Raw genomic sequence first — 27,040 nt, 5'->3', positions numbered from 1 at the left:
CTGAACATTAATAACCACTGATACTCCAAACAAACAAACAAACAAAAAAATGCAATTTTTTTTCTGGGGATGGGGTGGAGGGAGGTGGTGGTGGGGGGGGGTGGGGGGGTTCATACCTTTCTACACCTAAAAGTAGAACCGAGCCCACAAAACAACACGAGCAAAAGAACATCCACGTCGCTTTCGTACCCCCTCCCTTCCCCCCCCACCCCCTAAATTTCCCCTGTAAACGTGGTGAGAGGAAGCGGAAATCCCACGTGTTTTTGCTTATCGAAAGAGGTGTAAAGTCCCTCGTGTCAAATAACCAGAAGAAGGAGAGAGGAGGAGGAGAAGAAGAAAAAGAAAAAAAAAGGGGCCACAAGTGAGCGATCAGAGGTGGAGCCGACGATGCCTGTAAGTCGCTGCCCGGGCGCTGAGTGCTCCCCCCGCGACACTGTAGCCAGTCATGTGGATACATTGTATCGCTGCACCGAAGTTAGTTTGCGGGGGGTACGGGGGGGTACAGAGGGGGGGGGGGTACAGGGGGGGGTACAGAGGGGGGGGAAAAGAAAAGAAAAAAAAACATGTGTCACGTTCGCACAGCGAAGCCCCCCCTTACCTCCCCCCCCCCACACTTTGAGGGCTGTACTGTATTTCGGGCCCCGGGATTTCGAGATATTAGTTTCCATTTGGCTTTGGGACGAGGAAACCAACAGCACTCAGTCAGTGAGAGAGAGAGAGAGCCCCCCAACCCTCCACCTCGCCCCCCCCTCCACCTCCCCCTCGCCCCCCCTCCACCCCTCCACCTCCCCCTGGCCCCCCCCCACCTCCCCCTGGCCCCCCCCCACCCACCCCTCCACCTCCCCCCCCACCCCTCCACCTCCCCCCCACCTCCCCCCCACCCCTCCCCCTCGTCCCCCCCCCCCAGCCCACCTCCCCCTCGTCGTCCCCCCACCCCACATCCCCCTCGCCCCCCCCCACACCCCACCTCCCCCCACACCCCCCACACCCCCAGCTATTAGCAAAACCCACCCCACCACACCCCATTCTGTAGATGCTGATACTTCCCGTTTTTAGTGTGTTGTTTTGCATAACCAGGAAAAAAGCCCCTGAAAATGACGTGCATAGTGTTTTTTTTAATTCATGCAGTAACAGAGCCAGATTGAGCTGCTGATCTCTCTCTCTCTCTCTCTCTTTCTGTTCGTTGCTTTATCAATGTGACCTGACTGATCAAATTGATTTCCTTGCCCCAGTTTTGACAAGGCGAAGGCAGGGGTCCAACCCAACATTGCGACACAAAACAAGGAAAATAACAGTAATACTCGCATTGGATTTAATTTCGCCCACACGTATACGGTCAATTCACGTCACAGTCAATAGACTACTGTGAAGCGCTTTGAGACGTCGAGCAGATGTGAATAAGCGCTCTACCAAGTGCAAGGATTATTATTATATTGCTGTTATCATCGCCTTTATCGCGTCTGCGAGACGTCCCAAAGCTCTTCAGGGAATATTACTGTAAAATGAATTGGATTATATTTCGCGGGCGAAACAAATATTTTGAAAGTGCACGTTTCTCCCCACAATAGTGGAGAGACTATGTAATGGGGAAGAGAACAGTACCTAATCCCACCGGTGCATGTTTTTTTCAAATTTTAAAGAATGGAAAATTAAGGGGAAAGTGGTGGATTTTGATGCCACACTTTTGAACCTCGGCATATGCTTTTGAGGGGGTTTTCGCATCAAAAGATTCACACCTTCAACCCCCTGGTTCTCTCCTTCTCCCTGCTTCTGAGTTCCTCAACTCAGTTGTGCCATTGTTGCATAGAAAAGTCGTCAAAAGTTGTTGTGGCAACTGACTGAGTGGCTGACGGACAGACCTAGGAACAAAATGATGGGACTGTTCTCCTAGTCGCATTGATGCATTGTACAAGGAGACACAGGAAGGAACACTTAAAACTGATGCTTAGCCTTCCTTCCTCCTATCCCAACCCTTATAAGGAAGCCACATTTAAAGGAAATGTGTACATGAAATCGGAATGATTCAAAATCAGTTCCATCAGTTAGGTAATTAGGTTTACATTAATTCATTGCTTTGTGATTAGGTGATGACTTTTTACATTTTTTTTAATCTATTGCATTTGATGGCTGATTACTTACTTACTCTTTGTTTGCCACATCAGGAGGCTTGTGAATAAGTACAGCTCAAAAGACAAAATATATCAGTTTTTAAATGGTTTCTGTTAGCAAAGATGGAAACTTTGCCAAACTAAGTTAGTTGTGCAATTCTCTCAATTCACAGATAATAATAATCCTTGCATTTGATATAGCGCTTTTCACGTCTTCTAGATGTCTCAAAGCACTTCACAGAGTATACTGTAGAGTGAATTGACTGTATATTTGTGGGAGATGTTCAAAAACTCCAGAAGTAGTTGATACCCTGGATTTATCCTCAAACCTTTTGATGGCAAAATAGAAACTCCTGTAGACCCAATACAACTATAACTTTATTTTAAATAATCTGGCAGTACTGACTTCACTCGAATAGAGTTGTCAGGTCTCTAAGAACAGTTTTGTAATGGAATGGAAATTTTTATTCTTTGTCTCATTGATCATTTCCTTCCATTCTCCCTTTCTGTTGAGTTAATAGCGCCTGCCTTGCTTTGTTACCTTGCGAGTAATCTTTGTAAAATATATATTTTTCACATTACTATATCTTATAGTTAGCGAAGGATTTGCTGCACCCAACCCTTGAAGAGGAGAGGAGGCAGCATAAGAAGAAGCGGTTGGTGCAGAGCCCTAATTCCTACTTTATGGATGTCAAATGTCCAGGTATTGTTCTGAGACAACAGTCGTTGGGATCCGAACAGTATTATGCAATACAATTTACATTTTGTACAGTGCTTTTCACTTTGGGAGGATGACTCACAGTTAACTGGCCAGGAAGTTTTCATACTCTCCTCTCCGCCCACCTCCCCTCCCTCAAATACCATGGTCTCTTTCCTGTCTTGTTTTCAAGAGGGTGAAAAGAACTCTAAAACATTGTTTGGGTTTTGCAAATAATTGCTCTATTCTCTCTAAGAAAATATCCACCCAAAATATATTATTGTAATTTTCATGTTTTAAAATCTTACTAATACCACATACCCAATAGGATCATCTACATGTACCTTTAGTATAGAATATTTACTTCAAAATAATACTCACAGTCCTGTACAATGTAGATTTGTATCATGATTGAATACTGTCATTACAGAGCAGGCTGAACAAATTTGTACTGTTTGATTTGCAGCGTAGATTAAGATAAATACACACAGTGGTCTCACATAGGTCAGATTATCTGAGCGAACTTTATTTAAACAGATATTGCAGTACACCAATTGAGCTTATTTGAAGTCACATGTTATGTATGGATTCCAGAACCTGTCTGATCACAGTACTTCCACAAATTCATTTCCCCCCGCCCCCCAACTAATTAGAGACAGGATATTTATTACTTCCAAGCAAAGCAACGGTTCTTCACTTCTGAGCTCAGACAATGAGTGTACCAATTCTCAGTCTGTCCTAACTTCCATGCAGCCTAATGTGGGTCCTTACTCATAGTAAAGGAGATACAAAAATTCTTTAAGCTTTTATATTTAAAAAAAATTGGGTCACAGAGTACACATACATTTTGTTTTTCAAACAATCGCAGGATACAAATGTGCAGACTATTTACATCTGACGACATCACTGCCTGATGTCGCTTGGGGAGGGTTTGTTACTGTGTTAAACTTTGTCATCTAACATATGTTAATTCTAAACTATCTTCCAGGCTGCTACAAAATCACAACCGTTTTCAGCCACGCTCAGACTGTGGTGCCATGCGTAGGCTGCGCGACTGTACTCTGTCAGCCCACAGGGGGTAAAGCCAGGCTTACAGAAGGTAGGTGGGGAAGTTTGTGACATCTGCTTTTTTAATATAAGTGAAACTGTTTTTTATCGCTTTTCGTCTGCAGTTTTAAGTTCATTTTTTAAAAATCAACCACTGTGCTCTGGACAGAAGCCAAAAATCTGTCATCAGTTTTGTAACTCATAATACCCAACCAACAACAACAGCTTTATTTATATATAGCGCCCCTCTTGCAGGATAGGGTCCCGGAGCACTTGACAGTGGCAGAGCACAACTCCAAGCCGGGGGGAGGGGGAGGTGACTGTAGGCACGGTCGAATAGGAAGGTCTTCAGGTGCGACCTGAAAATGGGGAAGTAAGGAGCAAGGCGTAGGGGCTGAAAGCACAGCCACCAATGGTGGAATGGAGGGGACATGCAGAAGCCCGGAGCTAGTCGAGCGGAAGCAACGGATTGTGGGTTGGGGAGGAAGCAGGTTAGAGGGGTAGGGAGATGCCAGGGCATGTAGGGATTTGAAAACGAATGTGAGGATCTTGAAATTGACACGTTCGGTGACGCAGAGCCAGTGGAGCTTGACTAGAACTGGTGTGATGGGTGTTCGGAATTTAATACGGGTGAGTATGCAGGCGGTGGAGTTTTGGATTATTTGGATGGTGGATTTGGGGAGACTGGCAAAGAGGCAGTTGAGAAGTCCAGTCAGGAGGTGACGAACGCATGGATGAGGGTTTCGGATGTGTACAGGGTAAGGGCCGAGGTAGGCAATGTGGCGAAGGTGTAGGAAGGCGGTTCTGGTCATGGACAGGATGTGGGGAAAGAAGGACAGCTGTGGGTTGAACCTGACGCATAGGTTGTGCACTGATTCTGTAACTCTGAGGGATAGGCCGAGGAAGTTGAGGAGGTCAGAGCCAGAGGATAGCAGATGTTGACGGGGGCCAATGAGGATGGCTTTTGTCTTATCAACATTGAGTATAGGAAGTTTTAACTCTTCCAAGCCCTGATGTTCGCTAGACAAGCTACAAGAACATCGGCAGACTTGGGATCGCAGCTGGAAGAGAAATAGATTTGTGTGTCATCCACATACATGTGGAAGTTTACCCCATGTCTGCAGATGACATCGCCAAGAGGAAGCATATAAATGAGGGAAGGAAGGGGCAAGGCGGAAGGTTAGAGGAAGAGTGTTCCAGAGTTTCGGGGGGTAGTGGCTGAACAACAAACAATGTGTATTTTTTTGTTTCTTTTAGGTTGCTCATTTCGGAGAAAACAACACTAAACGTCATCAGGAGGGTTGTTTGGGCTACATTCCTACATTAGTTGAAAATGTGTAGCACCACTGGGATGTAAATGTTATTTCATTGATTCCAATAAATGTTTAAACAGAAATCTACACTGAAGACAGAGGGCATCCAGCTCACAGAGCAAGGATATCACTTCAATCCCATTGCCCCTTCCAGCCTCTAACTTTCAAATAACTGTTGACTTTCCTCTTGAAAGCTACTATGGAGTCCAGCTCCACCATCCTACCCGGTAGGGCGTTCCACATTCCGATGGAAATTACTACTATTTATGCTAATAAAATCCCTCATGATTTTACACACCTCAACCAGGATCCCCAACCTTCTCTGCTCCGATGAAAACAAGCCCAGCTTCTCCAATCTCCTCTCATAACTATAGCCCTGCATCCCTAGCAACAATCTTGTAATCCTCCTCTCCACCCCTTCAAGGCCCTAACATATTTCCTGAAGTGGAGGTGCCCAGAAGTAAAGTGAGGTGTGCAATACTCCAGTGGCAGACAAACCAATGATTTATACAAGCAAATAAGTACATTCAGCTTTGTTGGATAAGTGTATTTCCAGTGTTTCAATGCTGTGCAGATACAACATCTAACCATCAATAAAAATCAGAATAGCATCCAAACAAATGTCTACTGTATTTTTATTTGTTTTAGTTATGTTGGTTAATTTCAAACAATGCCTACCTTCATTTGATGTAGTACCAATAATATCAAGACACTTAAAATAACTTCACATAAAACTGCTGTAAAGCTAAGTAGTGTATTTTAGATAGACAGAATGTACTACTGATAACCAATATTAGGATTTTTAATAATTTTATTTGAAATGTGATTGACCATATTTAAAGTATATACAGCATATATAAACGCAAATTTTGCAAGCAGTTGGATAGCAGTGAATCAAATACTTCAGTGTTAGCAACAGAATAAGCTACTAGTAATTGTTACAGAATAGAGTTAAATAATCACCAAATTTGGGACCTGGCAAGAACCTGCAATACAGTATTGGTGGTAGAATTCAGGTAGCGGTGGAACAGCATTTGTGACACAAATAAAACTAGATAAATGATTTGAAAAAAAATCGTGGAAAAGAGAAACATACATCATTAGAAGAAACATTCTGGCGAAAATTTAGTCCACGTCTGAACATCATCTGTTAACAACAACAAAATTACATTTGTATAGCGCCTTTCATGTCGGGAGGATGTCCCAAGGCACTGCACGGAGCTACCGACCCGAGCTGGGGGTCGGGGTGGGTGAGGGTGGAGGGCAGGGGTGGAATCAGGGAGATCGAAAGCACGGTCGAAGAGGAGGGTCTTGAGGTTGGTCTTGAAGTTGGGGAGGGAGGGGGCGAGATGGAGGGACTGCGAGATGCAGGGACTGCGGGATGGAGTTCCAGAGTTAAGATTATAGAGTTAAGCTTCAGAGGTTTGTATTACGACAAGAACAAACTTGTATTTCTGGGACATACGACGGTTTATTCACATTACACACTTATGGTGAGATAACAGAATATGGAAAAGGTTCAGCACACATCTTTCAATAACCCTTTCCAGTTTCTTTTAATATAATAGATATTTGCATGAAAGCTAATATCTCTGCAAGTAACTGAAAACAGGTGCAGCAAATGACTGAATACTGTACGTGTTGAACTGGAAGTGGTTAGTTATCTAACAATTTCCTCACCAGTCGAGTGCAGACTGCCATTCCATATTGATGGTCTAAATTCTACAGTGTATTCTACACATTTCACCTTGATTATCATTCATTTTGGACTGATACTGGACCACAGACAGGTTATAGATTACCTTGCCCAGATAGAGACAGTGAGAGCTAGACTAAATTCAATTATCGTCTCTTTCAAAACTTCAGTTGCAGGTCAGGTAATATTTTCTGCAGTACAGTTCATGTGAGATAGCACCAACCAGCTTCACCTGTTCCTTGTATGATTTGCAAGGCACACTAAAGGTGAACAACGGCAACTGCAGTACATCAACTTCTTATCAGTGGTGGTTCAAAGCACTATGCCATGAAACACAATATCAATGGTCAAAATTCCCCTGACCTTTCGCTGACTTTTATTAGCGAGTTTCCACTGTACAAAGGATTAAAATTTACAAAACTCACCCAATGGAATCTACAATGCAAAGCAAAAGCTAAATAACCTATGTACGCTAAGTTTGCGAGGGAAAACCTGGTGAAGGTCTCCATTCTGGATCACAATTCTGAATCCGCTGCAAGAATTGTGGACATCAGCCACATTGGACAGACTGGGCTGAGCTGTGACCAACCCACAGATCAATAATCTAAAAATTACTCTACAATCTGCATCACTGAAGTGAAATTACTTAAGAGTTCATTTCATATGGTTTCTCACATTTCATGTATGATATTCTGAGTCCTTTTGACCATTCATGTGTTGCATCTATTCTTAGAGTCTATTTCCTGCTCTTTATCGCAAACAACAAAGAAAAAAAACTATAATGAATTAGATCATCAGATGAATAAGAATCAAACATTCTCTCAGTATTACGTGAAAGGAACTATACAAAAGTAATTTGCTGTTTATTGTTATTATTTTGAACTTCTTGTAAACATTATTCTAGCTTTTAGTTTTTGTTAGCCCTTCATCACTCCATTGTCTATGCAAAATCTTGTAATATTCAAGACTAAGTTCTTGTTAATGTAAAACACTGAAGACCACATTTGCATATAACTTACGCAAAATCAGAAAAATATTCTGTTAAATCATGATTCAACTGGGTCTGGTTTAAGATGTATATAGAAAAAAGCAATTGCAACAAGTAGTGCAAATCACATTATAGATTCATGATATCCTGGAGATATTTAGTTGAAAATGATATTAGTTTCATCAGAAAGTTTTCCAATTCCTTTCATAGATCAATCTATAAAAGCCTTGGAATCACACAGAATTATGCTTAAATATTATGATTTTTGTTCGTCTTGACTTTATAAAATTCCAGTGCAATTTGCAAAGCTGTACTATTGAGTGAGGCAGACTGCATGTTGCAGAGAATGGTAACCACAATGCCTCGTGGTGGAACTTCCGCCTCCTCCGGCAAAGCTGCTGTGTAGATGTCTTCAGGAAGTACAAGTAAGACGCTGCTTGCACCAACTGCTCCACCTGTGTGTGTGAGATAATGGTGCTGCTGGCGACATTGACCGTACTTTTGCTTTTGTTCTATCACACCCCAACCCATGGCATATGTGCCATCTTTGTCCCAAGCCAATTCCGTTTTTTCCACTGGGGTCCACAACATCTTTATGGTCTCTGGCTTGAGGTAGCCTGGCAGATGGCGATGATCTCCTTTCTGAAAGTGCTTGGACTGGTAGCTGTAAAGCATGGCATTTCCAAATTTAAGCAGGTCCTGGACTGTTGAGAGAAAACCACCACCGGCCCATTTGTATGAATTATCCACATAAGGGCAGTTAATAAGATATCCTTTTTTGTTGTAAAAGTAATACCTGTTACAAAACAAAATTGAAAGGATTCAGATTTATAATTACATTAAAAACAGTTAGATAATTGAGCACTCCAGCTAGCTGACAGGAAGTGTGGGTTGGCAGACAAAAGAACTGTGTGTGTTTGTGTCCAGAGACTTGCTTATCTTCATCTTCCAGGCAACGTACAATCTTGAGGAGTCAATAATGTGGGGAAAACAAACATTTTTTTTATAAAGCAGACAACATACTCCTTCAGAGATCCCAAAACTATCTTGAAGAAAATGACAGCAAAAACTGAGCTCCAATTAACCATAGATAACAACAACTAATATGGTAAAAATTAAACATACCTGCTCTACTCTAAAGTAACTCAGAAATCAAAATGACCATCACCAAGCACAACTTTGCTCTGAAACTGCTCTTTGAAATGAATCCATTTAATTCTGCCCAGAACATGAAAAATATTATTTGTCTCTCATTCTGTTATTACCAACTTCAAAGTACCATTTTGTTTTAATAAAACTGATGTAAGGATTCTCTTCATTGGACACAGGATCTGCTTCAGATATGCTGAGAATGGTATGTGCGGCTATATCCATTGCTTTACCACTGCTTGGAATGATTTAATTAATATTAGAATTATTTAACATCATCAGAAATTCTAGCTCTTTTGGAAATAATTAATCGAAAATGACTACATGTTTGATATCCAAAACTCAGATTGGGACTTTGATCGAAAGTGCAATCAGTGGAAAACGTAATGAGGTTAATAGCTCATAAAACAGGTGAAGCATTAATAGTTGATTTGCAGAATACAGTACTTGCAATAGTCAAGGTGCACAGCAAAGAGGTTCTAAACCAATCAAGAGAGAACTATGAGCAGTTCACTCAGAGTTTATTGTGACAAATACTGTGTTAAATAATTTACGCAATTTTTTATACAATTTGTATGACCTATGCCACTTTCATCACCACATACAGTGGTTTAGAACCTTTACGTTTGCTGAGGTTGTAGCATTGACCATTAGGTCTTTTTCTAAAAGGAGAAGCAATGTTTAGGTCACATAACAGGAAGGGCCACACCACAGCAGACTATAGGTTAAGCGTTCTCTGCAATAACACACCACCTGAAAAGGAACATATTTTTTACCCAAAGTTGCTTTGCACTTTCTTCCCTTTGTGGGTCTCGGCAAGACCTCTAATCAATACTGCAGTAGCCAGCTGGGAGGAACTATCTAAATAACAATAATCCAAGCACCTTTCACGTCAGGAATCACTGTGTACTTTGTAAGCATAGGTCAGAAAAAACAAAGTGGAAATGTTACCAAAACATGACTAAAATCAGAAACCCACCATGAGAAAGTAGACAGGAAACATCAGCTTGCTACATGTATACATTTATGTATACTAATAGTGTACATTGGATTTATGTATAATTTACTGCAAACTTTTGTTTTAACCTGCAGTAATTACAAAGGAGAAGAATGACCTGTATAGCTAACTCCGCACTGCACCGATACCTGGTTTCCCAAGAGGAGCGAAAACATGCAATTGTAAATGATACATGATAACCAGTAGCAAGAAAGGGTAAAACATTGCAATCTGGCAATGCAGTGAAACAGAATGGTGGATGCTTCAATTCATGACAGGGTGATGTGGGGAGGGTTTGGTCAATAATCAGATGAGAGGTAATGCATGATCTTGTCTCAAGCACCTCCTAGTGACATGTTCAAAGGCCTGCAAGATGGGGGTCTAGGACGCAGAAAGCCTTCACACCTTTTGCCAATGCAGTTTGGATTTTTACAAAACAATGCGCGGCTTGTGTCTTCATAAAGGTTGAAGCTTCATCCCTCCCGGGGTGTGTAACAGCTGCCGAAAAAAGGAAGGCTGGAATTGAACAATTAGGATGGATAAATGTTTTGTAGCTTGTTCTATTACCTGTGGAGTTCAGAGAGTAAATACTTTCCCCAGTCCACGATAGTGTGGGCAAATAACATTTTATTATTCCATGCTTTCTCGTGAGATGTCAAAATGGCTTTTATCTGGATTTTCCAGAGATTCCACCAGATGGAGCCCTGACAACACAACTAGAACTCTGAATGCATATTTCAACAGGTTTCGAACAAATGTCTACTCACTCAATCCATTTCATTCAGTGTACAGTACATTTAGAAAACAATAAGAGGAACCCGTCAATTGGATTTAATTACTAAAGGGGACATTTACAATTTTGAATTTAAATCCCTTTGCGAGTTGAGCTGGTTTTGTTGGCAGTATTTTTTCACGATAACAGGAATCACATCTGTACATTTTACAAGTTTACAATCAGCAGCATCGTCACATCTACTGCCAAGAGATGGGATATTAAGATCAGAAGAATTTTCTGATGTAACAGAATTTTCTTTACGTAACAGTTCACAAGTTCATGAGATTTCTAAAGTCAGGGGATTCATATTGTTTGGACCACACAGTTAACCAGAGTCACGCAACAATGTTCCATCCCTGGAGAACCAAAAGGCTCACTGCTGCTGACTTTCGATAGGTATTGATGAGGATTGTACTAGCAAACCTTCAGAAGACGGACACAGATACTAAACATCTGGGAGCACTGCTCTGAATTCACTATCGAAATGACAATCCCCCAGTAATTAGAAATATCCTCTACATAAACTGGATTAAATAGTACCGCTTATTATGCTCTGTTCATATCATTGGCAAAATAGTTATGTTTGCGAATGAACATCTGAAATGCATCTTTTTTCAAAAGTTGGGCTCCCAGTTTAAAAATTTAGGTAGATTTAACACACATTGGTAAAAAACTGACAGTACTCATCAACCCCATTAATTCAATACCCTTTTAACCTCAAGTGTTCATAGTTAACTTCCTGTGCTGGTTGCTGTCAAATTAGTGTGACTGAGACTCTTTCACATAGACAATATTCACATGCACATCTTTTGTATAGACAGTTGCAGTTTTAGTTTCAGCCAAACAAAGATTTAACACAAAGTTACTTGCATGGCGAGTTCTTTTTTTCCTCTTTTGCTCAGCAGATTTACAACCAAACAGAGAATATGGAAGTAAAATGTACAAATGGAGAAATGTCTCTAAAATACACTTGCAATTTCGAGTACAAGTGACTTAGTTTTATGTAACCAATAATTTCAACAGATAAGTCTTGCTCCAACTATTTGTGTTGCTTTGAATAATTCAACATTATTAGAAACACAAAGAGAATTATCAATGTGAAACTTAAGTTTGTTAAATGTCTTGGGAAAAACATGGAAACTTTTTTTAAAAAATAAAGAAATACAACATATAATGTAATTAAAAAAACAAATAACTATCAAACTCAGGATCAGACCACCGTGCTAACTTGCCAGAACATGTTGCTTAATCCATATCAACTCTACAAGGAGCAGATGTAGGCCTATTCCATGTGTTTTAAATTTAAAATAAATATTTTCCAGACATCTGTCATTGGCTTTTTTCAATGATGATTTTCTTTCCCTAAGCAGAATGTTATAATTCCATTAAATATTCTAAGCAAAACAGAACACAATCCAAAGTACAATATCATTCTTAATGGTCAGATAAACTCAAAATTTGCATTGCAAGAATGCTTTAAGGAGTTAGATTATTACCTTATCTTTGTTTATATATTAACAATAGTGATGCAGATGTAGACAAATTCTCAAAACAAAGTTTAGGATTTGGTTCTTATCAATTGCTATATGCGTAGATATAAGTTATTGGCAATAGCTACTTCTTATCCTCAAAGACACACATCTATGAGCAGTTTTCAGAACCTGAAATAACTCAGGTAAATGCAACAGAATAAATAATCACAACAGTAAATTACCTTTCATTTCCCTCGCAGTGACAAAATATCCACAGACACAATTCCTGCAAACAAATTAACTTCTAATTTAGCTGATACTGCCAACATTACAAAAATGAGTCATCTTAAAAAAGTCTAAAGTGAATGAATGGATACAGATGGAATTTATTAACCTTAATCCAATTTATATCCAGGAATGTTGGTGCAAGAGGATTTGTCTTCTGCAGCTGTTTTTAACGAAAGAACTCTGAGATACCTCTGACATATCGGCGATATGTCAGAATGACTTTATTCTATCACACTGTTGTTCCACTCTTGACCTCATGTTATTTATTATGCTGGGAATTGTTATAAATTTCCTGTGTTTAGTTATGCATACGTATTGCTTCTGCTAAGGGCAAGATTGCTTGGCCCCAAAGACGCCAAGCTATCCATAAGACATTCCATTAAACATAAACATAAAACAGAGTGAATATTTCTAATTGGCGTATGAAAAGAAAATAGATTTTCATCTCACTCTAAGTTCTCTCTACTTGCTGTAAACATATTGCCTTGAACAGAGAAGCATAAAACTTTCCTTTTCAAGTTGGATGAAGTTCTGTGGCATATACTGATCCATAACTGGAATCTGGCCAGTGCGATAAACTGTGGGCTATGTTCCTACATTTTGGTTAACTCATAGCTCCACGGTGATTAAGAAATGTTTGTGATTTGATTTCCCATCTTTTTTTAATCCACATTCTTACTGGGTTTGTCAGCCTGGCTGAGTTAGTAGCACTCTCATTTTCAAGTCAAAAGATGATGGGTTCAAGCCTCACGTCGGGAGGTAATTCAGAAACAGATGCATTCCATTGATTCCAATTTTAGGAAACACGCTCTACAAGGGGAACCCTGTGACCCTCATTTCTGGACTATATCTGCGTCACTGACATTGACGAAGACTCCAAATCTGGGATTAATCCCTCCAAAACCAAAAACAATAATAAATTGGTCATTTTCAATCTACAACTGTTTGTGGGACATTGCTGTGTACAATTGGCTGCCGCGTTCGCCAACAAATATACGGTCAATTCACTTTACAGTGTGTTCTGTGAAGCACTTTGGGACATCCTCCCGACGTGAAAAGTGCTATATCAAATGCAAGGATTATTATTATTATTATTTAATTAAAAATATATGAAACCAAAAAATGAATGCATACAATTTACACAATGTTTAAAACATAGCTGCATTATCATTAAAGGTTCTCTTTAGTATAAACCCTTACTTGTCCAAGTGCATATTATGTACTAATGTTATATAAATGTTCCATAGATTTCAACTCAAATCCCAACACAATTACCAGTAATTCAGTGATAGTTTGCTCCTGCCAAGTATCTTTTGAAGTTAATACTGACCGACTTTCAGAATAAAGCACACGTCAGATCACTTTTACACTTACGACTTATCAAATCTCAAGTAAACTTGGGTCGATTAACTAACTAATACACCACTTAAAGAGGAATTTAGAAAGAAAGAGAAGCCCATTGTATTGAAAAGTTTGACTTGAGTGTTTCATTATCCCTAAACCAAAGTAAAATGAGGTCTCCTGAACTTCTTTAATCTTCTGCCTCAATCCAACTGAACGAATCCTCTCCCAAATCAAAGCTGACAGCTGAGGCCACGCACACCAGTCTCATTCTGGAAACTTCAGATGGAATCTTGTGGTTGAATAATAATAATTACTGTTGAGGACGACAGCAAAATCTGCAGATTCCTACAGACCACACCAGACAAGATGAATCAAAGGCCCCGATGACCCTCTCTTTTCACTTGTAAATTTTCTTTACACAGCTGAAAGTTCACATGCATTCTAAATCTGCAATTGATACTTGGACAGCTCACAAACAAGATCAGAATTATTCACTCCAATCCCAACCCTGCCTCTTGACTTTGGACTTCACCACAAAGCAACAGAATGGAATGAAACTAGTGTAAAGGCAAGTGAATCTGATCCAATTCCTACCGCATTTTCTAATGAAAAATTATCAAGTAATGAAACTCAGCACTCAAATCAAACTATTGCACAAATGATAAATGTTGGGAAATTGAATTAACAAGCGACACCAACACATCAAAAATGTCAAGATCAGAATAATGTTGAGAGTTCAAGCTTTTTGGTTGGCCAACAAAATAATCAAAGAGGTCGGCCACCACTTACGTAGACTTTTAAAAAGAAATTCCAAGGTTTTGTGGTGTATCTGCTTTCTTTAAGCATTCCTCCTTATATTAGCAAAACATGGTCAGGAATGAAAACGTTCCAACAGTGAAATTAAAGACGATATTGTGCAAGTTTGGTTCAGACAAAAGCAGTTGTTGAGACATGTCAATGGTACTACACCAGGTTCTCAACAAAAATAATCTTTTTGAGATAATACTGACAATTATCACATTTTGCATTAATAAAGCAGCAATCTAGGCACCGAAGACATGGACTGCAAAAAAAAAAGTTTGCAAAAAAGTTAGGTCGGAAAGGTTCTTTGAAGTTGAAATATTCCCCCCACTATAAACAAATATAAATTCCAATTAAACATTTGTCATGAAATTACATGTGTATTGCTTCAAATACTGAGGATGTCATGATTCTCACTCTTGCAGAGCGATTTACCTTGATCGGTTGTATATAATTGGTTCATGTTCTTCAGGCACAGTTCTGAGCATGCCGATATCTCGAAACAGTTTCTTCATGAATTCCAAGAAATTCTGTCCAGCGACTCTTTCCACCACCGCACTGAGAAGTGTCCAGCCATGCGTTGAGTACAGGAACTGAGTGCCTATAAAGCATAAATAAAAATCGCCCACAAAATATACAATCAATTCACGGTATATTCTCTGAAGCGCTTTGAGACGTCTCGAAGACGTGGTAAGGCGCTATATCAAATTCAAGGATTATATTATTATAAATAAAAATTTGTTTTTAGGCATTTCAGTAAAACGATTTGGATGGAAAAAATCATCACTAAGTTCCAGGGACACCACCCAAACTCACAATTCAAGCAGGTTCTGAGCTCAACAAGCATTAGGGTTTTGTTTTACCCGAATGAATGTATTTACATTATTTTCACACTTTCAGATCTATTCATTAGTCTAGTAAGAAAACGAAGGCACCTTTGTGTGTTTTACGACTACATTTTTCAATGACCCATTTTGAACAGATTCAATGACACCAGCGTCTGATATTAAATCAGAATATAGCTGGACAGCGATCAGCTAATGATGATTTCTTTATCAATTTGCACTGACATTATAATAGTTAAAGGTCAGAAGACAAGTGTAAATCAGAGCTTCAAAATTCATGCCATGATGCTACATGGGTTGGTATCCATCATTTCATCTAGAATACGATTCGGATCTCAGCCACATCTCCATAAGGTTGAGAAACATTTTCCCACAGGGTGAGAGTGAAAACAAACATCAGAGAAACAGTCATTCTGAGAAAATGTCTTGTCGTAAAACAAACTCACAAAATTGGATTTTATTTTTACCTGGGCTGAAAACCAAGGGATCATCTTGAAAGAGTTTCAGTGATTTTGTTACATTCTCAAATCTTTCCTTCATGTAGTACTCTTCGTGTTCAAACTCCTTTTTTTGAAGAGATTTTCCTTCATTTTCCTTAATTTCCGATTTTGTACCTCCTTCACTTTGACCTTTTTCTGTGCCCTCTGGTTTCTCCCTTGTACCTTCTACAGATTTCCTATCTTTACTATCTTGAATGGAAGATCCAACTTTAATGAGCTTGTTTCTTTTTTCCTTTTGTTCTTTGATTTTGTTAACATCCTTTTCGTAGTGACGTATACCACTTAGGTGAGATACTAACAGTCTTGTTGTTATCGTTACCTGTTGCAAGATGGGCATAAGGCATAGAAATAGGTTACATTTGGAACCTTTCCTTTTCATAGAAAATTAAATAGTAATTACAATAAACTGTGTGTGTGTCCTGGCAAATTATATGTGATAAATATCTCAGGTAGCTCCTATAAATCTACAGTAATGCTTCAGGCTTGCGTCAGGTCAATACCAAAATCAATGCAAAATCTGAAGTACAACTGGCTTACAGGATCTTCAAAGGCAAAATCCTTTAATTGGAAAAGATCTACAACATCTTACATGTAAATCTTAACTATAACCACATTTTCAAATTATTATTGCTTTTTTAAAAAAATGCGGACTAAAAACATGTAAGATTTCCTAACACTGTAAACAAAGCTTGGGGCTCCTACCTTATCTTGAAATTCCTTTCTCAATATTACTTTCTCATTTAATACAGCTGCTGTGAAATTATCATAAAGTCTGCATAACATTCAGTTAAACAGTCACAAACAATGACACAAGCTGTGTCAGTTTATGAATACTATAAATCTACATATTGTCAAACATAAAGCAATAAATGGCAGGTTTTAATAGCAATCTTGCATTGTAAAACGTTCTTACTTTCTCTCCTTCGTATTCCTTTTCTGGAAATTCTGGGACGTATTTTTGCACAGGAGCATCTAGATCCAGTTTTCCTTCTTCCCACAGCTTGGCAATGGCAGCCATAGAAAGAGACTTACTGATGCTGGCAATTCTCATGACTGTCTCTGGCTTACATAGGACACGGTTTTCCACATCTGCATATCCCAAACCTTAAAATAATAGTCAGAATAATAACTGTAGCTGTGAAAAGCTGGTTCTGAAACACTGCAAAACAAATACTTAAATCATACTAATCTTAAGCCAAACAAAGCACAATTATCTTGATTATCAAAGCAATACCACAATATTTCCATTGATTTAAACAGCAACATTCTTGGCTCAATAATGGAGTTCTTTGTCTCCGTTTTTTTTTAAAAATCAACTCTCGGGAAAAATCAAAGCAATTGCAGTCATTGTTAAAACTCCTACTCATTAGTTATGGTTTAGTATTATGTTTGATTACTAACTACTGTATTTACACGTTATATGAATTTATTCAGTCCAGAGAGAGGAAGAATTCCCCGCTAACTGCAAAAAATATAGCCTGGCATGCTACTTAAGTTTTTTTTCTATATCTGTGTTATTTGTATTCATATTTTCTTGTGAAGTTGGTTAAAGTTTCAGGTATTTCATATGCTTAAAAATAAAACCAAAGAGCCCATATAAATTTAGTACTTGAAATACATTCTAGTAAATACAGCACTTTTATCTTTTTTCATACATTTATCTTGTAGACATTTATCGACTATGCAAACACCCTGCTTCTCGGCCTTCCCAACTCCTCCCTCCACAGGTTGCAGATAATCCAGAACTCTGCAGCCTGTCCTCTCCCGCACTAAACTCCGTGACCCCATCTCCCCCACTCTCGCCGGACTCCACTGGCTCCCTGTCCTTCAGAGGATCCAGTTCAAGATCCTGGTCCTCACATACAAAGCCCTCCATGGCCTCACCCCACCCTACCTCTGCGACCTCCTAAACCCCTACCAACCCGCACGTTCCCTCCTCTCAGCCGGCTCTGGCCTGCTCCACGTCCCCCGACCCACCCGCCCTACCATTGGAGGGAGAGCCTTCAGCCACTCTGCCCCCAACCTCTGGAATTCCATCCCCCAGTCACTCCGCCTCGCCCCCTCCTTAGCCTCCTTCAAGTCCCACCTCAGGACCCTCCTCTTCGACCATGCCATCGGCCACCCCCCTTCCGCTCCCTTCACTTACCCCCCCAACCCCAGCTCGGGTCTGAAATGCTGTACTCTGTCCAGCGCCTTGGGACGTCCTCCCGACGTGAAAGGCGCTATGCAAATGTAATCTTGTTGTTGTAGTAAATAGATTTCTCTTGGCTTTTTTTAATATATTATCACTCTTGGTTTCCAAACTATTAATGTATTATCACACTCAATTTTCCACCAGTGTTTCTCCTTGCCTTTCTCCTCTCCTACAGCTACTTCAATGGTTTTTCCTTCTACTGTCAGCATGTTTTCAATAGGCGCTGCTCAGATTCCAGTACCTTGTACAAGTGGCCATTCTTCTTGTGTGAATTCTTTCCTTGACATTATTTGCATTTTGTTTTAAAAATATGTGGTGCAGTGAGCACTGAATAAAGCAAAGGCAGCATGGTGTAGGTAAAAGAGTGATATGTAATGATGAATAACTGATGGTAAATGACATCTACTCAATGATCTCAGCACCTAGACCATGATATAAATACAAATGTTGTCAGCTTTTTCAGAAGATTGTAAAGAAATGTCAAGGTAAATTCATGCAGATAAAATAGCATTGTACTTTATTTATAATAAGGTATCTATGTGCAGCTTTTGTTAGTTTGGACAGGAATGGCAACAAACTGAAACATCTACACTATCCTTGCAACTTAAACAAAAATATTTATTTCCTCTAATGGATCACTTTTAGAAGATCCACTCCTTTATTAAAAAATGTTGCTTTCTGTCACTGTTCATATAACTTTCAAACAGTAAGCCACCAGGCAATACAAACCTTCAGCCCAAACTTCCTTTCCATCGACTGAAACCCCAACAATTATCCCAGGGGCAGCCATTTCATCCTACACAAGGGGAAAAAATAACTATTATTGGGATAAAATGAATGTCTCTGTTCAAGTGATTTTAAATAACTATAAATCTATCCTGCATAGTAGTTAATTATACCATAAGCTATTAGAAAAGATAAATGTTAATTTCATAAATACAATTAAACTCATCTGAAAAGGTCACTTCACTCTCATCAGCAATAATTTAATGATTTGAATGCAGAACAGGATTAGATCACAAGTCCAAAATACTATAAAATAGAATCCATCCAGTTTCCTTTTCCCCTGGTCTTTCGCTGTACTATTTTGTATATATTTCAGCATTTATCCAAATCCCATTTAAATATTATCATTCAGTTTCAACAGCCATTTATAGTATGACATTCTACATAGTTATTAACTGTAAGAAAATTTCTTCTGACACTCGCAGCTTTTATCTTGCCAATATGTGCCTCTATGCCATCTTACTCATTCATAATTTAAAAACGTGTATTATATTCCCTCCTCCCTTCTTTTTCCAGCAAACCTTCCCAACTTTTCAAATCACTTCACCTAACTATAGTCTCTTTTTACTTGCATCCTGCTTGTCAAGTTTCCATTTTGCCTCTCCAAGCCTGTGATGTCCGTTCTGAGACGGCAAAAACTGGATCCAACACTTCAACTCCAACCTAATAAAGCCCTTTTGATGAATAAACTTTTTTTTAAATAAACAAAATTACTAAGTGCTCTTTCCAAAAAGCTGGACTCTAGATGGCTTGTAGAACATTGCAGTTTAATGCTGGATTCAGTTTATATCCCTTATTTTTATTTTTAAAACTGCCGATGGAATTTCTCAAAGCCATTTGCAGGATTCACTGTACAGTAATGGCTATGTACTTGCAGGCGAGTGTGGCAGGCAACTTGGCCATAGCAATGTCTCACAGACATTTACTAAAAAATACAGCCTGGCATACTACTTTCTTTTTCATTTCTGTTATTTGTATTCATAGCTAAGTTACTTTTATCTGAAGAACTGTGAACCAGGTGACCAGTAGTAAATTCTCTTTTCAAATAGTGTCATGGGATCTTTAACATCCGCGTGAACAGGTAGATGAGACCTTGATTCAAAGTCTCATCCAAGGGACAATGCAGCAGTGTGGGGCCTGAACCCACAACCTTGTTTCAGAGGCAAGAGTGCTATCAATTGAACCAGGCTGACAGCTTGAGTAATCAAAAATACTTTTTTAGCTTATAAATGGAAAGCAGTTCTCAGTTCAACTAGGAGCCAAACTAATGGACTCATAATAGCTTCATTTAGACTTGATTATATGTAAATTACTCATTCAATTCAAATGGTTATCTTCGGTGTGGTTATTTTGGTTGAGGGTTGAGACCAAAATAGCATTTTAAAGGAAACTAGATAAACAAAGAAGAATTACAAAAGGGTATGTATGAGACGGGGGCAACTAATTGAGATTAGAGTTGCTAGCTCCAGCATAGGTGTGTGTATAACCTCAAGTATGAAAGGTGAAAACACCTAATTTGATATTTTTGTTCCTGAAATGAGGTGCTGCCAGGCAATAAACCAGTTTTACCAATACACCCAAAAAGAATGAGGAGAAAAAAAATCATATACAGTGAACTGTAAAGTTTATTTTAAGTGACAGCAATGCTAAATTCAATTTATAATAATTCTTGGATGTGATATAGTGCTTTGTCATGTTGGAGATGTCTCAAAGCACTTCAAAGGATTTACTGTGAAATAGAGTGACTGTATTTGTGGTCAACGTTCCCTAAGATTAGAAAGAATTCCTATTACTGATTTCATAAAACTAACTTATTTGGGGCATAAGCTCCCATGGGCTCAGGGAATATGAGCAGAATTTTTTTAAAAAACAACTCCAGGTGATAACAGTTCTTGAACATATAGCAATTTTTTTTAATAAAAGATATAAAAGCCTGAAAATATTTTCAGATTTGTTTTAATCAGAAAAAATAGAAAGCATAGTTAATGTTTGTTACGTACATTTAATAATAGTTAAGTTATTAAAGTTAACACTAGTTTGAATGAAAAGGATACATGGAAACCTAAAATAGTAATATTGCTCATTTGTCTTAACTGCAAACCACATTATGGACCTCTGATTTTCAAAAAAAGTGTGATCAAGTTAAATATTCAAGGAAAATGAAAGAGTCACTGACACCAACCAATTTGATGCAGTTATAGTCACAAAAGCTACTTTTATCTCATTAATACCAGTACTGCACCAACCATATATGTGACCAAAGTATATGGCTTTTACAACACCCAAAACGATTAATTCTATTCATCTGTAGCATGACTACAGTTGGGCTGTTTTGAACAAACACATTTTGGGTTTTAGCCGATGCTCCACATTACAAAACGGCACACAAGGAATTGCTGGAAATGAGGAAAACACCTCTCTGAATGTATATCTAATGAGCACAAATAATTGAAACAAACATCGAAGACTAAAACCAATTTCCTGTAGCTGATAACAGATTCAGCAGTTATCAATATATTAATCAAACTCAAGTTTTGTTTGTTACGCTTTACAATGGTCAGAAAATAATATGAAAAAGCAAGTTCCATGTGTTCTAACAGTGAGTATGCTAAATGCGCTAAGCCCACATCTTGTTGATATCTTCTGCAGGTTTTGGAGCTGCGGTTATGCAAGGTGGCGAGGAATAGTCCCTCGACTTCTTTTCCACTTGATTCAAGAGACTCTTGTAACCAGAAAGCTCGTGCTCAAGCCCATTCTTAACGTTGAGCAGAGTCTGATACTCGGTGGCGTGAACCTCAACATTCTTCTCCAGCGTTTTATTGTATTCCTTGATCCTATTGATCTCTCGCTCCTTCTCTTGCAGTTGGCTCTTGTGCAATTCATCCCGGATTCTCAAATCGGTCAGGGCAATGCGGTACGCCTCGGTCTCCTTCTTGATCCTCTGCAGCGGGTTGCTACTCTCCTCAAACTTCTGCTTGTATCGCTCCAGTTCTTCCTTGTTCCTCTTGGCCAACTGCTCGTATTCGCTGCGCATGTTCCTCAGCGCCTGCTCCAGGTCCAGCGTGTTGGTGTCCACCTGATCCAGGTTCTGCAGGTTGTCGATCTTCTGCTGCCAGTAGATGCGCTCCTGATCCCGGACGATCTTCAGCTGCGCCAACTGGGCTTCCAGGAGCTTGCACTGGCACTGGAGCCTCTCCAGGAGAACCAGGGCGTCGTCGTACTTCTTCTTGAGGTCCTGGAAGTCCTTCTCGTACTCCCTCTTTTGCTGGATCTCTTTATCCAGCCGGGCTTTGATCTTGTCCAAGTCCAGCCTGAACAGCACCAGCTCGTTCTGGAGCTCGTCCATCCTGCACTGGAAGTCCTGGTTGTCCTTCTGGAAGACCTTCTCCACGGCGCCGAACTCCTCGCGCTCCACCCGCTTCAGCTCGCCCAGCAGCTCCTTGTTCTTGCGCTGGAGGCTCATCACCGTGTTGTTGATGTACTTGGCGAAGCGGTCGTTCAGGTCCTTGATCTGCTCCTTGCCCTCCTGGATGCCCTCGTGGAAGTCGCGCTCGACGTTTTCGCCCGTCATGTCGGCGCCGCCGCCGCACCGGTCCTGGCCGCTGGTCCCCGAGCCCGGCGACGAAGTCCTGGAAAACATCGCTGCGGACACGCCGGCTTCGTGAAGCGTGAGGGGGGGGGGGGGGGAGGTGGGGGGACTGCCTCGGTCAGAGAGGGTCCGCCGGTCCGGTTGGCTTGGGCTTTCTCTTGAGCGGAGTGTACGTGTGTGGTGTGTGTGTGTGTGGTGGGGGGAGGGGGGGGGGGGAGGGGGGGGGGGGGGGGGGGAGGGTTTGGGTGAAAGAGTTGGGAGGTAAATGGAACCGTTGGTCCCGGAGCCGTTATCGAACGCGGCCGCGAGGCGGATTCAAACCGACGTTTGAGTGTCAACAAGGGCGGGAGTCAGGCGCGTGACGTCACAGAGACCGCCGCTCCCGCTGTCACCGCTTTGGCTCCATCCGCCCAACTGCACACTGTGCGGCTTCAATAGGACAACGTGGGGGAGGGGGGTTGAGGGGTTGGGGTGGGGGGGTTGAGGGGGTTGAGGGTGGGGGGGGAAGTTGATGGGGGATATTCCGGGTGATAACAACAACAACAACAACAAGGATTGGTTTGCAATAAAGGTAAGTTGCCGCTGTTCGAAACCAACACATCTCCCAACTGGCGGAACCACCCAACCCGCCCACCCACCCACCGCAACGTGGGGCTGGCGGGCAGCCGGCCAGAGGCAGCGCCGCCGCCTCAACCCTTCGGCTTAACGACGACCACGGCGACTCGCGATGTGCACGGGCAGCGGACGGCCCCGCAGCGTCAAGGCGAAACGTCGGCATCCCTCCGGGGGAGAAGGCGCGCATACTCCGTCACCGGAATCCGGCACACGGAAATCTCTGTACACGAGGACGTTCCCTGCATTCCATATCGCGTCTTATCACATCGCTGAGGTGGCTCAAAGCACCAAATTAGTGCACTGTACATAGTGTAAATAGTGTACTTTACTGTACTGTAACGCGGAGTGACTGTATTTCACCTATGGACGGACAGACAGTTGTGAAAATTAACTACTTTGCTACAATAATACAATAAACCGGCTGCCACATACATTTCACCCACAAATACACAGTCAATTCACTTTACAATATATTCTGTGCAGTGCTTGAAGACGTGTTAAGGCACGGTATCTTGCAGGAGTCCTTAGCTCAGTGGTTAGACCACTCGCCTTGCAAGCGAGTGACCCCGGGTTCGATTCCCCCGTCAGGGTGAAACCTTTGCCCGATAATAATCCCTCAAAAAAAAACAATAATAATTTGGTCACTTCAACGCACGACTGTTTGTGGGACGCCGCTGTGCGCAATTGGCTTCCTCGTTTCGCCCCCCCCCCCCCCAAAAAAAATACGGTCAATTCACTTTACAGTATATTCTGTGAAGCGCTTTGAGACGTCTTTTGAGACGTTTCCGCGCCTCGGGACGTCCTCCCGACGTGAAAGGGCGCTACACAAATGTCATCTTGTGGCTGTTGTTGTCTGGAAGAAAGTGCTTTTATCAAATGCAAGGACTATTATTATTATTATTATTAATTATTATTATATCAGTGAAGCTCTTTCGAGGCATCTTGATGAGGCACTCCAGCGAGCATTATTATATCAGCAGTATCGTACATTATCACAGCATTGGTGCGGGGTGTTGCGGGGATATTGTCCTGTAGCGTAAAATGCAACTGTGCTGCATTTAATGCTGCGGGAAAAAGCAGGTCCTTTGGCATTAATGATGGGCCACCGGAGATCAGCAAACCCTCAGCAGTTTTCCTTTCAGGGGTTCGCTTACTCGCTCACCTTTATCCGCCGGAGCAAATCCCGACTGTTCTTTATGGCCGATGAAAATGCCACAGCTGCAGGTTGCGGCACTGGTATGTGTTGTTGTCGTTGTTGTTGTTGTTGTTGTCGTTCCTCCTCCTCCTCCTCGTCCCCGGTCTCCTCCCGGCACTCGGAGCGCAGGCACGAGGAGAAGTGCTGGCGAAGGCCGAGGGCTAAGCCTAAAGCCATTCCCACTCCGACCCCGAGCCCCCCCGGCCCCAGCTCCCCCCAGCTCCCGGGCCGCGCAGCCGGGGGGGGCCGGAGGGCGAAGGAGCGGCGGCTTCCCAACCCGAGGCCTCCGGAGGGCGGCCTCCCGACGCTCCGCCACACCCGGGGCAGACTCGCAGGCGGCGGCGGCGGCGGCGATCGGGCAATCAGGGGTTCCAGCAACCGGCACAGGGAGCCGGCCATGGCGATTGGGAGAGGGTGGGTGGGGGAGGAGGGGAGTAGGGGAGGGTGGGGGTGAGGTGAGGGGGGGCGTGAGGAGAGGAAGAGCGGGAGGGCCTTCCAACAGAGCAGCGATGAGCACCGCAGCCCCGGACAACCCAACAGCGATTGCTCTCTCAAGTGCAAGTTCAGTGTCAGGCCAACACTTGTCCCCACACCCCCCCCCCCACTCACCCCCCCCCTCCCCCCTCTCCCCCACTCACCCCCCCACCTCCCCCCCCCACTCACCCCCCACTGCCCCCCTCCCCCCCACTCACCCCCCACCTGCCCCTCCCCCACTCACCCCCCACCTGCCCTCTCCCCCACTCACCCCCCCCCCCCCCCCCCCCCCCCCCTGCCCCTCTCCCCACTCACCCCCCACCTGCCCCCTCCCCCACTCACCCCCCACCTGCCCCTCTCCCCCACTCACCCCCCCCTCTCCCCACTCACCCCCCCACCTGCCCCTCTCCCCCACTCACCCCCCCACCTGCCCCTCTCCCCCACTCACCCCCCACCTGCCCCTCTCCCCCACTCACCCCCCCACCTGCCCCTCTCCCCCACTCACCCCCCCCCTCTCCCCCACTCACCCCCCACCTGCCCCTCTCCCCCACTCACCCCCCCACCTGCCCCTCTCCCCCACTCACCCCCCCACCTGCCCCTCCCCCACTCACCCCCCCACCTGCCCCTCTCCCCCACTCACCCCCCCACCTGCCCCTCTCCCCCACTCACCCCCCCACCTGCCCCTCTCCCCCACTCACCCCCCACCTGCCCCTCTCCCCCACTCACCCCCCCACCTGCCCCTCTCCCCCACTCACCTGCCCCTCCCCCACTCACCCCCCACCTGCCCCTCTCCCCCACTCACCCCCCACCTGCCCCTCCCCCACTCACCCCCCACCTGCCCCTGTTCCCCCCCCACCTGCCCCTCTCCCCCCCCCACCTGCCCCTCTCCCCCCCACCCAGGATTACACCATTCTCCCAGCAGTTTTAAGATAATTGGGCAAATTGCTGTTTCGGTCTCCGCGTGCGTGTGTTGTTGTTGCTGTTTTTTTTCCTCTTGCAGATTTTTTTTAAAATTCTGCCTTCGTTTCTGAAGCTGCTCCGAATCGCAGTGCTTCCTCGCCCGCCGCACGACACCATCAATCCGCTTCACAGTCTGTTCCCCCCCACCCCCCACCCCCGAAGCGCTTTGATACGTCACGACCGCTGGATAAGGCGCTGTATCAAACCCAAGGATTATTGATGATGACTGCTTGTGGGACTGCCGCGTTTCGCCCACAAAGTGTACGGTCACTACGCTTCACGGTATATTCTGTGATGCGCTTTGAGACGTCTCAGCGACATGATAGGGCGCCATATGAAATGCAAGGATTATTATTATTCACTTGCATTCTAAATAGGCATGGGACTGATTTAACCAATTTCAGTTCAACATTGAAGGTGAAAGCTAATGGTTGATCAGTTAGTGATATTAGATAAAGAATGTTAATCATTTACATGATTTTTATTTTTTATTACATTACATTCATGTGCTTTATTCAATGAGCTAATGGTGCCAAATTGCCACTTTATTGTAGTACAGGAAGTTTAAATATATAATATGAGTAGTAAATTATCTACAAAATAAACTACAGCGTTTTAATGATCATGATAACATTTGGTGTAGCACCTTATCATGTTGAGATGCCTCAAAATGCTTCACAGTATTTACTATCAATATTGACTATATTTCTAGGCAAACGTGGCAGCTGATTTGCTCATGGTAATGTTCCACAAACGTCCAGGAAATGAAATGACCAATTTTATTCGGAGGATTGTCAGTCAGGTCTCCCTTTTCTTAATCATAATTCTAAACAACTCCTTCACTCTTCGATCACTTGGAACAAAGAGTATCAAGTCATGCTTGTTCCACCGTAAAAGTGGCCAGAAGCACATTATGTACATAGAGCACTGCACTAAGGCAATTTAAGTAGCTTCACAGGGTTCAGAGGTCTTCTGTGAGCATGTGATTGGCATATTAATTGGCAGACTAATCCTATTACCATCTCATGTCCATGCATGCACACTTTAAAGCAATATCAATGGACAGTGATCAGGAAAAATATCAGTATAAGCAATGAAGTTGACTGTAGTTTAAGTTCTTTATTGAGAAAATATAGCCAATAACATTGCTATTGCGTGATAAACCGTATTTATTTAGTGTTGACTACAGTGGTTTCTTAACTGACCG

General features: G+C 42.3%; 3 protein-coding genes across 3 annotated transcripts; 1 reads left to right on the top strand and 2 right to left on the bottom strand.

Moving 5' to 3' along the window:
- Nucleotides 1-218: 218 nt before the first annotated feature.
- Nucleotides 219-5,782, top strand: LOC103187967 (40S ribosomal protein S27-like). Its single transcript, XM_042344117.1, has 4 exons — nucleotides 219-393; nucleotides 2,703-2,811; nucleotides 3,794-3,904; nucleotides 5,110-5,782. Exons 1-4 carry the CDS (start codon nucleotides 388-390, stop codon nucleotides 5,136-5,138), a joined length of 255 nt encoding a protein of 84 aa, XP_042200051.1. The 5' UTR covers nucleotides 219-387; the 3' UTR covers nucleotides 5,139-5,782.
- A 182-nt stretch (nucleotides 5,783-5,964) lies between these two features.
- On the bottom strand, nucleotides 5,965-24,798 carry lactb (lactamase, beta). Its single transcript, XM_042344028.1, has 6 exons — nucleotides 24,367-24,798; nucleotides 18,944-19,010; nucleotides 16,934-17,124; nucleotides 15,988-16,339; nucleotides 15,111-15,276; nucleotides 5,965-8,645 (listed from the first exon to the last, which is right to left on the bottom strand). The coding sequence occupies exons 1-6, from the start codon at nucleotides 24,796-24,798 to the stop codon at nucleotides 8,099-8,101; spliced, it is 1,755 nt and encodes a 584-aa protein (XP_042199962.1). The 3' UTR covers nucleotides 5,965-8,098.
- Nucleotides 20,941-22,770, bottom strand: LOC121850871 (vimentin-like). Its single transcript, XM_042344096.1, has one exon. The coding sequence runs from the start codon at nucleotides 22,638-22,640 to the stop codon at nucleotides 21,618-21,620; it is 1,023 nt and encodes a 340-aa protein (XP_042200030.1). The 5' UTR covers nucleotides 22,641-22,770; the 3' UTR covers nucleotides 20,941-21,617.
- Nucleotides 24,799-27,040: the final 2,242 nt, after the last annotated feature.

The sequence above is a fragment of the Callorhinchus milii genome, unplaced genomic scaffold (genome assembly GCF_018977255.1).
Source record: "Callorhinchus milii isolate IMCB2004 unplaced genomic scaffold, IMCB_Cmil_1.0 Scaffold26, whole genome shotgun sequence".
Taxonomy (NCBI): domain Eukaryota; kingdom Metazoa; phylum Chordata; class Chondrichthyes; order Chimaeriformes; family Callorhinchidae; genus Callorhinchus; species Callorhinchus milii.
This window is presented reverse-complemented; position numbering and strand designations above follow the sequence as displayed.

Bases quoted from the DNA above. Each gene is read 5' to 3' on its own strand.
- LOC103187967 (XM_042344117.1), top strand. The intron at 2,812-3,793 runs GTATTGTTCTGA...ACTATCTTCCAG, and splicing joins TATGGATGTCAAATGTCCAG to GCTGCTACAAAATCACAACC. The intron at 3,905-5,109 runs GTAGGTGGGGAA...TGTTTCTTTTAG, and splicing joins TAAAGCCAGGCTTACAGAAG to GTTGCTCATTTCGGAGAAAA.
- LOC121850871 (XM_042344096.1), bottom strand. From the start codon at position 22,640: ATGTTTTCCAGGACTTCGTCGCCGGGCTCGGGGACCAGCGGCCAGGAC.
- lactb (XM_042344028.1), bottom strand. From the start codon at position 24,798: ATGGCCGGCTCCCTGTGCCGGTTGCTGGAACCCCTGATTGCCCGATCG. The intron at 17,125-18,943 runs GTTTGTATTGCC...TATTATTTTAAG, and splicing joins AAAGGAAGTTTGGGCTGAAG to GTTTGGGATATGCAGATGTG. The intron at 8,646-15,110 runs GTAAATCGCTCT...GTTTTGTAACAG, and splicing joins ATTATATACAACCGATCAAG to GTATTACTTTTACAACAAAA.